General features: G+C 42.4%; 1 protein-coding gene across 1 annotated transcript in view; it reads left to right on the top strand.

Annotated features, from left to right (window-relative positions):
- SKAP2 (src kinase associated phosphoprotein 2) overlaps positions 1–14,943 on the top strand; it is a 385,859-nt gene that overhangs the window by 56,852 nt on the left and 314,064 nt on the right. The window contains exon 3 of the mRNA XM_082259466.1: positions 10,144–10,169. Within this exon, the coding sequence (XP_082115592.1) occupies positions 10,144–10,169 (26 nt within the window). The remainder of the gene's footprint in view (positions 1–10,143; positions 10,170–14,943) is intronic.

The raw sequence follows: 14,943 nt of genomic DNA, 5'->3' as shown, positions 1-14,943 counted from the left end.
TATCCCAAACGGTATGTTGTAACTGCTTATAAAGTATTGGCTAGAGTTTAGCTTTGATGTGTTAGTGTATTTAAATCTGCTAGTAGATCTAACACTCCCCTCTCCCTAGACTGACAATGCTGCTGCCCAAAAGTGTCCCCTTTGTCCAGAATGGGGGCACTCCATACAGCAGGTGTGTTACTGGCCAGATCACCAGGTAAAAACAGAGGGGGGAAAAAAAGTGAATGCAGGAACAACCTCTAATGATTGGTAAGCTGCAATATATTATATTTTTAGTGTTGGGCTTAATACTGCCACAGTGCTAGGTGTGTCATTCAGAGAAGGTCTCCTTCACTTTGCCACTGCTGTCACTGACTCCTCTGATCTTTGTGCCATAGGTGTACAGGGGACACTGGTGCCTCCTAAAAGTGTCCAAATTCTAGCTTTAAAGACACCACACGTGTGTAACTCCAGCACTAGGGTTCACCCCACACCCCCTGCAATACACTTCTAAGGCCCCTTTCACACAAATGATCCTATCAGATCCGCCTGTCAGTTTTTTAGGCGGTCCTGATTGGATCCTTCATGCATCCCTATGGGGCAGCGGATGTCAGCGGAGTCATCTCCGCTGACACCCGCTGCTATCTGATCCGATCCTGTCCATGAAATCCGGATGGATGGAAACCCTATTTTCCATCCGTCCAGCAGATCAAATTGGATGGGATCAGATGAGAATGGACAGGCAGTCCGTTCTCATCCGATTCCCCCATAGAGGACAGCGGGGATCTGACAGCTCCGTCTCTGCATACAGATTGGAGACGGAGCTGTCATCTGCCTGCTCAGTGGGGATCGGCGGATCGATCCCCGCTGAGCAGAACGGAGTCCACCGGCGGATGCAGACAGTGTGAAAGAACCCTAACACTGCTCACCACTGCTCACCACTGCACCTTCTGCAACCCTCTTTCAGTACTGCTTACATCTGCACCCTTTTCCACTCTCTTCCAATACTGCTCACCTGTGCACCTTCTGCAATCCTCTTCCAACACTGCTCATCCAAGCACCCCTGAAACCTCTTCCAACAATGCTCACCCTTGCATCACTTGCCACCCTCTTCAAACACAGTTCACCTTTGCACCCCCTGCTATACTTATCCAACACTGCTCACTTCTGCTTCCCTAGCTTCCCTCTTTCAACAGTGCTCCCCCGTACATGTCAATAATGTGAATGGTGTATATGTAGTAACACTAAACCAGTACATGTGCAGTAAGCTAAATGAGGCTCGCAATGTATTCCTGGGACACAGAACAAAACAGTCACGGGGCTACTGATTAAAAAACGGGACTATCCCAGCAAATCCGGGACAGTTGACACCTATGGCAATGTCAAGACTCATGATGTTTACATTAATTAAGATGGCCCAAAAACAGCCAATTAGTTATTTATGGTACTATGACACCAAGTAATGATGTTATATGTCATCATGAAGAGGAATAGAGAGGTATTTAACCAAGATGGTTCCACAACCTGGTCATCCAAAGGGATAGTTAAAGTTGTGGCAATTACATCTGTGGGACCATCATAGTCATAAAAATGTTTTCTATGTTAAGCAGTGACATAGAAGGGACTTTTATGTTTCACCACCTTCATTTGCAATAATGAACACAGCATCTTCTGCAAAAAATGATGTTGAGAAGCCACTGCTGCCTTGGAGAACTAACTGGAAACCTCCTTCAGGTGCTACACCAACAGACAACACCTTTCCCCCTTAAGAACAATATTATTTTCCAATGGATGTCCACATATAGAGGTTGGGAGAATGAAGAGTCTGAACTGGGGATGCCTTTTAACAGTTTACTGAATCAATAGAAGCAGAGATATCACCATTCCATGAATGTGACGGCACTAAGCAGTTACAAACAGTCCAGTGTATAGTTCAGAGATATGTGGTATTAGAGGAGAGATGAAAGATCAGTTACCTACAGCAAGTGCGTCCCAGGGTCCAGCATCCCATACCAGGAAGATGCAACTAGAAAAATGCATGCAGTCCTTTTGCTTTCCCTCAGGGAATGCTAAACCAATCAGGCCCAACATCACAGGGAAATTCAATAATCACTTTCCACATGGAAACGTAACCCTGGAAGCTCTCTGGCTTCCTAATATACCTTTATCCATGGTGCCCTTCTCCTAGCAGGGGCAGGCCTGCACTAACTCCTTTTCTTCCCTGACTTCTTTCTATGGGGACATCAGGTGGAAAGAAAAAAGGAAATACAACAGGCCACTCCTGTGCCATGCCCCACAATGTTATCTCTCTGGACCCCATTTTTTGTGAACTTAAGCAATAAAGAGTAATGAGGCAATCGCATAGGAAGAAGTCACTTGAAGTATAACAGTTGCTCTGTTGTCTCCTGCCTGACCTTACGCCCGGGCTCCTATCAAACAGCAGACTTCAAGTGACCTCTGAATTTCCTGATTCCCCAGCTAATGCACTAGGATGAATATGATACGTAAAAGCTGAATATTTAGATAGCATTATGATCTCCATTGTGACTGGTTCATGGTAAGTGACCTAACCAATAGCAAGAAATAAGAATCTGATTGGTTGCTGTGGAGTACTGCACCTAAGAATTGGCACCATTTTTAAAAAAGCTCCTGCTGCTTTGTCTTGTAATCATTAAAGTAGTATCCTAACCAAAAAAAAAACTAAAACTAAACTGTGATTTATTGCATCTTGCCAGTCTTTAGATCTGCTATCTGCTTTTTGTATCTTTAGGCTCCATTCACACTACCTCGACTTGTCAGGCGACTTGTTAGCCTGACAAGTCGCAGTCCCTCGCGGTCCATGCAGTGCTACAGGACCCGTTCTAATAGGAGCGACACAGGTCGCTCCGACTTAGAAAAAGGGTCCTGTACTACTTCGGGGCGACCTGGAGCGACTTGCATAGACATTCATTATATGAAGTCCGTGCAAGTCGCGCCAAAGTCGTGCAGAAGTCGTGCCGCTGCAGTTTGAATGCGGTCTTAGAGTTTTTTCGTTAATTTTCACCTGGTGATCCTACCAATACCACACTTCCTGTTGTTCACTCACTTTACTGTACCTATGGAGAAGCAGCAGTTTTTCTCCAGATTTGGACTACATGCATCACCCTCTGCTTATTTCCATTACAGAGGACAGATGTTTGGTAGCTCCGAGACCATAGTTGAGAAGATAGATAGTATTGCAGTTCCCTGCACATGAAGTTACAAAGACACAAGATTTCTAGCAGGAGCAAAGGAATGTTTTCTGTACTTGCAACAAGCATTTTTCTATACTTGGAAAAAATGTACCTAGGCTGGAAAAAATAAAAAGGATGTAGCCACTACATCTAAAGAGTAGTGAGCTACAACCTACACTGCCTGGCCAAAACAAAAAGTCGCTACCAAAAAAAAAGGTCACACATGTTGGACTGCCTTTAGCTTTGATTACGTCACACATTCACTGTGGCATTGTTTCGATAAGCTTCTGCAATGTCAAAAGATTTATTTCCGTTCAGTGTTGCATATTTTTTTCACCATGATCTTGTATTGGTGATGGGAGAGTCGGACCACTGCGCAAAGCCTTCTCCAGCACATCTCAAAGATTCTCAATGGGGTAAATTTCTGGACTCTGTGGTGGCCAATCCATGTGTGAAAATGATTCCTCATGCTCCCTGAACCACTCTTTCACAATCTGAGCCCGATGAATCCTGGCATTGTCATCTTGGAATATGCCCATGCCCTCACTGAAGAAAAAATCAATTGATGGAATAACCTGGTCATTCAGTATATTCAGGTAGTTAGCTGACCTCATTCTTTGGGCACATCCAATAACTATCCAATAGGATAGGTACTGCATGCTTAGTTCACTTAGTTGCTTAGTTAATTCCAGGTGCTGACTTTTTTTTTTGCCAGGCAGTGTATTACATTTTTGTTCTTGAGTTTAGATCCCGTTAAATAATTCTAATCCGGTTATGGTTGCTCTGTGGATGATGATGATGATGCTCTGTGGACCCACCTTGACTACCCAAAGCAGCTTTCCTATTCAAGGACCTCAATGGCCTTCTCGTTTTTAGACCCTGTGCAGCTGCATAAACTTTATGTCTTCTCCTAAACCTTCATACAAAACAAATTATGTGGAAAGAGTTTGTGTTATGGAAAGTAGAACCTTACTATTATTATTTATTTCAGGTACTTATATAGCGCTGTCAATTTACGCAGCGCTTTACATATACATTACACTTTCACATCAGTCCCTGCCCTCAAGGAGCGTACAATCTAAGGTCCCTAACTCACATTCATACATACATAGTCGGGCCAATTTTATACAGGATCCAATTAACCTACCAGCATGTCTTTGGAGTGTGGGAGGAAACCCACGCAGGCACAAGGAGAACAGGCAAACTCCAGGCAGGTAGTGTTGTGGTTGGGATTCGAACCAGTGACCCTCTTGCTGCTAGGTGAAAGTGCTATCCACTACGCCACTGTGCCGCTGAGCCCGATGAATCCTGGCATTGTCATCTTGGTATATGCCCGTGCCATCAGGGAAGAAATAAATCCATTGATGGAATAACCTGGTCATTCAGTATATTCAGGTAGTCATCTGACCTCATTCTTTGGGCACATGCAGTAACTATCCAATAGGATAGTTACTGCATGTTTAGTTTACTATATTTTATGAAAGCACAGACCCTCTTGATTGCACCTTTGGTATATGTGGATAGCATATATAGCATATAATAAAACAAAAGCACTCTATTGAAAATATGGAATAACAATATATACTTTCAGTGTACTTCTACATCATTTGAAAGCAAAAACACAATAGTATTATCATATATAATACTATTGTGTTCTTGCTTTCAAACGATGTAGAAGTACACGTAAAGTATATATTGTTGTTCCATTTTTTCAATTCACTGCTTTTGTTTTATGTTTTTGTAGAAACCCAAACAAACGCAGTTAACATCTATCATACACATCTGCCCTAGACATCTGTACTGGCTTCTGCTCGCAGCCATAAATGTGACTCTCTAACAGCGATAATTAATTCCAATCATCCATTATCTACATGTCGACATTATCCAGTTTCTGACATTATTCATGACACATACAGATCAAACGTACACGCATATCGATTGACCTAATGCTAATTTTACAGTTCCAGCAAAATAGCCAAATATCATTTATGTAACATTTTACACATAAGAGCTGTCACATGAACAAACATGTCACTTGGCTCCTGACAAATGGATACTCCAATATCACCCTGAATACAGCATGTCAGTGTAGTATCAATTCCAGCAAGAGTAAACAACATAAAACCAAAAGCGAAGTCCACAATGGAGCTCTATTAGTTTACAGAACTTTGGACAATTAGGGATAGATTTATAAGGGCCTTCTTGTTTGAACAAGGATTTCTGATATGTTGATACATAAAAACAAACTCTTATAGAAGAAGGGAAAAGTTTTAATGCTGTATATACCACCTAACTGCTTGACTGTACCTAATAATGAGAACAAATACAGTAACAGAATGTAGTTGCTATGGGTAATAAATCCACTTTGCTTCAATTTCAACAAATCAGCCACTATGGTACTCACGTGACCAAATGTTAGTGCTAAGAACTGTCAATATGTCCTCACAACCAACAATCAGATATGAGAATTAGATTCCAGCTGTCATTTTGTATGGTACCTGAAGCCCACTGGCATTTCCTCCAAAAACACCTCTCCAGTGGGGTATGAAGATCATAGAGGGTATATTGTATATTAATATATGCAATACATGGCAGAAGCCTGTCTAAAAGTTGTAAATAGCCAGAAAATGTTACAGCTTTTCTTTTTACATAGTGCATAGATGCTAAGTGTGAAAAAATGCAGATGTTCATCCAGTTCAACATATATTTGTGTATGATTTTAAGCCTCTAAGAAAGCCCATATCTCTGTATATCATACTCCTAAGGAAGACATCTAAAAGTTATTTTTTTTTTTAATTTACCAATACTCACAGCTAGTATTGTTTCTTTGGGAAGGGAAATGCATATTTTCATTGCTCTAACAGTAAAGAACCCACACGGTATAAGGTGAAAACTCCTTTCTTCCATCCTCAAATTGTGTCTTCTTTAGGGACGTTGGAGTGAACAGTTTATTACAGTTATTACCGTGGCCTTTAATAAACTTTGCACATTGTTATTGTATGCCCTCTAAAGCCCCGTACACACGCACAGATTGTTGGCCGTAAATTGTCGGCCAACGGCCGAAAAAAATCTGGTGTGCATGCTATAAAATTTTTGTTGGCCAACAAAGAACGGCCGATTGTTCCTCAGTCAGTACAGATTTCGGCAGACAAAAATCAGATGAGCAAGACTGGGCATGCTCAGAGAAGAAAAAACACACGGAAAGTCAACCATCACATGACATTACTTCTGAAGTTGGTTTTTGTTGGCCAACAAAAGTCCAGTGCAAGTCTAGAGCACATTTCAACCAACAAACACTGGACAAAAGACGACTGATCGGTTGGCCAACAATCTGTGCGTGTATACGGGGCTTTATAGCAGAACTTTACCTATAACAACTTGATAAAATTAATGTTCTTTACCAAGGACAAAAAATTCCACATTAATAATTATACTACCTAAATTAGTGTGTGCTGTAAATTGCCCCCAGCATTGTTCCTGTTTTTCTTCCTGGAGGCTACCATTTTGCTAAAGCCCAGAACCCCTAAACAGCAGTAATTTATAAAGCATAACTAATCCCATCAATTTAACTTTTCCAAAAAACAGTTACAGTCCTGGAATGCTGGAATTGCTAACTGTCACATTTGCTTGTGTCCTCAACCAAACTGTCAAATCATCAAATGGCTGGTGTCATAACTGAGCACATGTTCAGCACCATGGCAGTTGCAGATCAGACAGAAGTAGCTTTCTTGGCTGTAAATGATAGGAGGGTTTAATTCCACTTTAAGGCTGTCAGCAGATTGGCCTCTACAAACTCAACAGTGACTAAAAATGCCTAAAAATGGAGAGCAACTGGGCATGTGCAGAGCAGGGTAAGACAGTGTATTACTGGATTTTAAACAGTATAGATACTTATTTTTCTCTTTTACATAGCTAAAGTGCCTAAAGTGATTGAGCAGGACCTCATTTTCTGACTAAAGTTCCACTTTAGGTGCCTTTTTTCGAGATTAAAAAAGTGTAATCTTTGTAATCATAGCTGTGATCCTCCAACCCCTTTTTTAAAAACCTAGATTTAGTAAAAATGTTTTAAAATCAGCACAAGGGACAGTGTGAATTAATGAAAGGTCTGCCTGTAAGGGAAGACATGGGGTTTTACATGGCCTTCACACACACAGCTGGGCCCTGCCTGAACAACCATGGTTACAGGGCATCACAAAAGGATCAGCCCTTAACAGTATACTGTCGGTGCACTGATGTCAGTCATAGACCTTTGTTCCCTATCCTCCTAGTTACTTCACCTTTTACCCCTACCTGACTGGAGTACTCATATTAAAAGGCCTAAGTTTGACATGTGATTCAAACAAAGCTCCAGAAATCCAACCAACCACTCATGCCCATGGGGCACCTGATGCATGGCATGTGAAGAGGTTCTCTTGCACTATCAAGCAGGATACTCTGTTTCCTCTCTCACAACCCACTCCAGAGCCAACCAGGCTTGCACCAGGAAAGCACAGAACTCTCTTCACCCCAGGAATCAGCTATACTTTAACATTTAGCTCCATTAGTTCATTACACAAAGGCTCTGTGTTGCAATTAAAACTTCTTTATTTTTTCAAAAAGGCACAACAGCCCAAATTCTGGTGACAATGGCTCTAAATCATGACTCACAACTGTATTTTGGATATCGATATTAGCATAGTTTGGTGTGTAGTAGCATTGTAGTTCTCACATTCCAAAATATCCATCTCTAGGCATTCACCAGGGATTCTTCCAAAACATGCCCACTGCCTCTCCCCTAGAGAGGAGAACACACTCAAAACCCTCCATGAGACCTCTCCTTAGCAACCTGCCAACCCAGAAGATCAAAATCCCCAGTTCCTCTCCTCTTATAAAAGGGGCACTCCGCATCACTGCTCCATCACTAGGAGGAGAACTCTACCTGCCTACATGGCTCTAGTGCACTTTTCGTTACTGGAGACTGTACACTTATGCCCCGTACACACGTGCAGATCGTCGGCCAAACGATCGGCCGTCTTTTGTCCCCGGGCTGTCATGTCTGTTGAAAAGTGCAAAAGACTGCACAAGAATTTTGTCCGCCGACTACAGCCGACTGCAGAAGTGATGTCATGTGATGGTTAACTTTCCCTGTGTTTTTTCTTTTCTGAGCATGCCCAGTCTTGCAAATCTGCTGTCTGTCGGCTGAATTCTGTATTGACTGGCGAACAATCGGCCGCTCTGGTGTTGGCATACAAAAATTTTAATGCTTGCACGACAGATTCTTTTCGGCCGAAAGTGCGATGTCGGCTGTCGGCAGGGCCAGATTAACGTAGGGGCTATTGGAGCTGCAGCTCCAGGCCCCGACCTTTATATAGGCCCCGGGTTGGCCATATTCACTGTTACCGCTCTTCTGTCACTTGTAAACACAGAAGTCTGGCTTCTATGCTCGCTTCCCCAGGCAGCTCCCTCAGAACCTCCCCACACAGCACGAAGGCCGGACAAGGAGGGACAGTTGCTGATGCATGGATGTGTTTATGGGCTTCAGAGACAGCATCCCATGTTGAATTAGGCATGCATGGCTGCACCCTTCCTCCTCTGGGTGCATGCCAAGGCACGGCCCTTAAGGCCCTTCAAAATCCTCAGCACCAAGCCCATGATGCTCTTAATCCGGCCCTGGCTGTCGGAAGCATCATACTAACAAGCCGAAAATCGGCCGATCGGTCGTCGGCCGACAATCTGCACGTGTGTACGGGCCTTTAGGGTCCATGCACACTGGCTGATAATATGCTGCTTCTACAGGAGTTTTGTGTTGTGCCCATGCACCCTTAGGAAGTTTAGAGGCCTATTTTAAGGCCAACATTTAGAGGCAGGAAAAAAAAAAACCTTCTGGCTTGTGTTTTTGATTGCAGTTCTCTGGCAGAAAAATCCCTAAACACTCCTAAACGCACCTAAATATGTACGTGTACAAAAACACTTTATATATATTTTTCTGCCACGGGGACTGGCGTTTTATTAAGCCCAGTGTGCATGGAGCCTTACACTACAAAGGGTTTGAGCTCAGAGCGCCTGCAGGAGAATGGAGTGGATATGGAGCTAGGGGAGAGTAAGTATCATTAAGTAAAAAGTGCCCTATCAAGAGAACCTGTCACTTTACTATGTAGGGTCTGCGGGTTACTTTTCCCATGTATCTTCTGAAGGTTATCTTTCCTGTATGCAAACTTATTTTACTTTATATATTGGGCTTGATGGTTAGGACTTCTGCCTAGCAGCATTGGCATCCCTGGCTTGAATTCTGGTAAATACACTATCTGAGTGGAGTTTGCTTGATTTACCGGTGGTTTTCGTGGGTTTCTTCCAAGTGCACAGGTTTCCTTCTACACTCCTAAGACAAGCTAGTAGATAATTGAATCCTTTCCAAATTGGCTCCAGTATGTGTGTGTATATATATATATGCATGTGTGATAGGGACCTTAGACTGTAAGCACCTTGAGGACAGGGACTTATGTGAGTATACAGTATGTAAAACGCTGCATAACTTTTCGGCATTATAACACCCTTTATTTATTATTAAACACCCTTTAATAAATATGATCATTAGTTTTGGTTGACCGAAAGGGCCCATTTACACCACAAAGCAGGGAGCTGCACCCATACGTTGCATTGTGGGCATGCATGTTTATGAGACTTTATTGCACATCAAGTAGTGTGAATGGACCCTTACTGCTAGCAACCAGTTGCAAGATACTTCAGATACTGAACGTCACAGGAACTCTTCATCATATTAAATATCATAGACTTCTCTATTTAATAAAATACATGTGACAGTTCCTAGGAAAAAATTTGAATTTTGTTACACTGTTACAGTAATAACAATATGTATTAATGTTTTTTTTTTTTTTTTTCTTCAGTATAACCTTTTTTCCTGATTTAAAAAAAAAATTTAAATTTAATATATGTTTTTTTTTTTTTTTTCCAGCCACCCGCAAGATTTTAACGATAAAGGTAATATTTTGTGACTTTATAGCCCTATGTCACTGTTTACTGCCACTACTATAGACTTGGTGGATTTTACAGGCTTTAGAGTAGAATGAGCAGAAATGAGGATCATAGCACACCCTACTGTCAGAGAGCGAAACTGCAGTCTAATACTAACCATTTTTTAAAGAATGTACTTCCTGCCTGTGATCATTAACCCTTAACAAACACAAGAAATGTTTTTAATTGCATGTGCCCACAACAGGGAAGTAAACCATATGTATTGGAAGCCAAAAGACAAGTGTTAAAAACTTTTCAACTTGGATCCAAAAAATGCAGTTAATTTTTTTTCTTGTGCATTGCATGAAACTTTGTCATCATCATCAAGAAACTACTGAAGTATTGTTAATAATTTCCCTTTGGGACTTAATAATTTACCTTTGGGACCTAATAATTTACCTTTGGGATTAGTAGAGTATTCTGAATCTGAATGATCAAATATTAATTCTGAAATGTGTGTGTCTACCATATATTCTATATTAGGAACTAATGTACACTGGCCCTTTCATACAGGTGGTACAATAAGGTCTACCTAGCAGTTTTTTTAGGTGGACCTGACCAGAAGCTCGATGTAATGCTGGCCATAAACTGTTAGAAAATGGTTTGAAAAAGCATTTGATACCCTCGACAACTATTGAAATGCTAGTAGGGTAATTTTGATTATTCGAAATGCAAAGTTTTATGGCAAAAAAAAAAAACAACTGTCATGTTGAACTAGTCTAAGCAATCGATTTTCTAAACATTATTAGTGGAAACAGTTGAAAAGAGTTAAAAAAAATCTGTTAAAATGTAACCCTGGCTCGTGTATTTGATCGTCAAACAATTGATCGATACTAGGTCGATTGTCGATACTATGTCGATAATTCGGTGACATATATCAATACAATGATGACATTATCACATGCATGATCAACAGATCTTTAGAAATCTGACTGTTTTTTCAAAATATTTTCTAACCGTGTATGACCAGCATTAGTCTATGGGCAGTGTTTACATCCAATTACCTCCGAGTCTGTAAAAAAAATGGAGGTCTGCATCCTCTTTTGTTTTTCAAGACCTAAACATGACAGGTCAGAGGTAGTCTGATGTTAGGGCCGGTTCACACCATAGTGCGTATTCCATGCCTGTTTCCCACACTGCATTCAAAATGCACTGCCTTTGAGACCTGCTGCAGGTGGCAATACATCGTTAACAGCCCCCCAAATTCATACACAGTGACTTTGCCTGCACCAGACTGATGTACCATGTGATTTGTTGCAGTGCGTTTTTTGGAAAAGTAGTGCATGCACTACTTTCTCTACATTCCGGTGCGATTCGCAGCCCATTCAAATGAATGGGCTGCAAAATCGCACTGCACTGAATTGCACCGGAATTCACTCTAAAAAGACACCAGTCCAATTTTATCCAGCTGCTCATAGATGGGTCTTGAAAGCTCCGGATTATAAATGCAGAAAAAAACTGAATGGGAATGAATGTCACAAAAGTGACATCTGTTCTGTGTCGACTGGACTGGATGGCGCCTATAAGAAAGGGCCTTAGGGTGAACCTATGATGAAAATGTAACAAGTCATCAACCAATGGCTGATGAACGCCTAAGTTCAATTAGCCAATTGTGCATTGTCATATGGGTGGATCCTGACATTAATAAATAAAAAATAGATTTGGCTTTAGGTATACTTTAGCCAAGTACTCATCAGGTCATAATTTCCAACCAGTGTCCAGTGGTAGACTGTAGTATACCTTATTGCCTAAAGCGGAAATAATCTTACCTTTTTTTCTTACCGGTTTCCATCCCTCACAAGCCCGGCATTTTCTGTTGGGTGCTTGTCTTCATTCTTGATTGTCCGGCAATAGATGATGTCACCGGGGATCATGCCGACGTGCATGCACAGCTCAGTTTACATGCCGGAGAGGAAAGTCTTCTATATTTTACTGCAGAAGAGACCTTGTGTTTCCCTTCTGCAATAAACAGCCTGCCAGCTCACAGTTTGTGATAAAAGAACTTTAGTTCCTTTTTAAGGCTGCTCTGTCACTGTCTGCTCTCGCTGGTTATTGCTTTTATACCTGAAATCTGTTCTTGCTGCCATGTGATGAAGCCCACGTAGAGTGTATATACTGCTAAGGTGAGTGTTGAATAGCAATCCAGTGTGGGTGCCTGCCCTGGGTCGCCACCACAGACCCCAACGGCAAAAGAAAAACTGGCGGCACACCACATAGAGCTGTAGCAGATAAAATCCTTTGTTGACGCGTTTCTCACGTTTTTGCACACTGATTAAGCACAAGATGCCTGTGTAAAATGCGTCAACATTTGGTCCTGCCCTGCTTTTTTGGCTCTGGTGACATTAAAGGATTTTATCTTCTACAGCTCTGTGTGGTGTGCGGCCAGTTTTTCCTTTGCCTTTGTCATGTGATGAACAATGAAGCATTAGGTATCTTTACATGTGGGTAGGGGATCCCTTTTGACCCCAAAGACTTTCTAGTATTCTTCTTATGATTTTTTTGATCTGCGTGCAGCAACCAAGTTTGGACAGGCAGCATGCCCAGCATCCCCAGTGGAGGGATTGGCAGAGAGGGGTGGTGGACACTGAACGGTTGGTAAGGGAGATGAGTCTAGCAGCAGCATTTATGATAGACTGAAGAGGGGGTATAGAAAACAATTTAGGAAGAATAAAATAACCTGCAGTTAACACGAGGTACCTGCACTTTGGGAGTATTATTTGAAGATTTTCTTATTTACTTGACAGATTGCTATTAGGCGGGGACTTGGATGTGAATGTTAATTTGTCAACCAAATCTGAACTCTATGTAGCCCTGCTGCCAAGGGAGTGGCTTATTGCGTGGGTATCCTCTTCACTTCTTTCACCCTGAGCTTGCTCCAACCCAACTGACACTATTTGTTCGGTCATTCTCAATGATTGAGACCACAAGTATTGCAGTGAAGAATCAGTTTACTGCTTTTGAGTTTTGAAATAAAACATGAGTATAAAAACAGAATCAAAGATAATGCAAATGTTGCCAAGGAGATAGATCCTGAATTCCCAACCAAGGATTTAGGTTTAGTTCAGCACTCAGGATCTGGAACACAGGCCACACATACATATGCAAATAAATGCATATGTATGTCAGAGAATTGCGTTCAGCAACAGTAAAGACACACACTGAATCTTATAATGTGCTTGGAGAGTGACCACAGATAGGAATAACTACACTTAATGACTAATGCAGGATAAACAATATAACAACACTAGATTACCTATCAGAGTGCACTCTGTGTACTAACGGGGGCCCCCTTTATGCTGAATTTCAAGAGTCTACTGGAGAGTGAGGCCTCACTAGTCTTCACCAGCAAGGAATTCCCAACGATCCAAGGAAAGTAATTGTAATCCAATAAAGGTAATAGTGATGAACTGTGATCCCCCAAAGTAGTCAATATTTGTAATCCACAGAGATGCATGCAAAGAGATCCTGATGCGTCTCAACAGACTAACAGCCTAGGATTGGATAGAGGGCTCACCCACCTCGCACTATATGTATAACTGCAGTGTCCAGTGGTATAGATATATGTCAATATGGCCTCTTGTAAGCAAACAGGTTGACAGTCCTGCCCTGATTCAGCCTAGGTCTGTGAGTAGTGCCGATGTAGATACTGGATGTCTCTCACCCAAACCGGGAACTCCACTTCCCCACTGCAGCCAGGCCTCGCTCTGCTCAGTGTCTCCTTCTGCCTGTCCAACAACCTTCCGCTCGGTCACGCCACGAGACTCCTCAGAGCACTCACACCGCCCGCTTCAGCTGCGGTGTCCGCCACTAGGCCTCAGCCTATTCTCCTGCGATCCGCAGTAGCTCTTTCCCTTCTTTCCAGCACGCTGTCCTCAAGGCAAGAGAGCGAAAATGGATCCCGCCCCCTTTATAAAGACACCCCCAGCAGGCCCCGCGTGTCCCATTGCTCCCTGGGAGAAGAGTTTCTCTCATAGCAGTCTGTGATCCTGGCTCCTCCTGGAACTACATCTCCAATACTTCCAAAGTCACTGTCTTTGCAGAACTTTATAAACAAATAACAGTTTGAACAATGCCAGCCGTGCGACCAGGCTACATCTATAAATTAAAGCTGTATTAAACCAAAACAAAAAAATTTAATATGTTACAGTTTACCAATCATTAGAGGTGGTGGCTGGATCAGTTTTATTTTTCTTTGGCTTTTTTCCACTCTGTTTTCACCTGGTGATCTGGCCAGTAAAACCTCTTGTCATGGGCGTCCGCAGGTAGGGGCAAGGGGGGGCAAATGCCTCCCCCTGGAATCTCAGCTTCCCCTTTAAAGTGGTTGTTAAGACACTTTATACCATCCTTTCTGATCTGTTTAATAATCCTGTGTGCCCCTGTGTCCGTGTTTTAAAAAAATAAGGCGTTCTTTACCAGTTTTCAGAGTGCCGAGCACCGCTCTAGTGACCTGTCGGCTCTCTCCTCTCTCTGTCTGACAGCTGCCTGCAGTGGGTAGGGCCAAGGATTCCTTGCTGTCGTCAGTCGGGAGGGGAGGAGGAGGGGAGGAGAGAGGCAGCAGGTCATGTGAGGGGCGATTGGCGCTCTGAAAACTTGTAAAGAATGGCTTATTTTTATAAAACACATACACAGGGGCACATATGATTATTAAACAGACTGTAGACAGGATATGAAACTTTAAATGAAACTACAGCAGCAGGAGGGGCACTGACACAGGAGCAGACAGGCAGGGAGGGAGGGGGGA

The sequence above is a fragment of the Pelophylax lessonae genome (assembly GCF_965119305.1).
Source record: "Pelophylax lessonae genome assembly, chromosome: 5".
Taxonomy (NCBI): Eukaryota; Metazoa; Chordata; class Amphibia; order Anura; family Ranidae; genus Pelophylax; species Pelophylax lessonae.
Note: the sequence above shows the minus strand (reverse complement) of the source record. Positions and strands in the feature narration are given on the sequence as shown.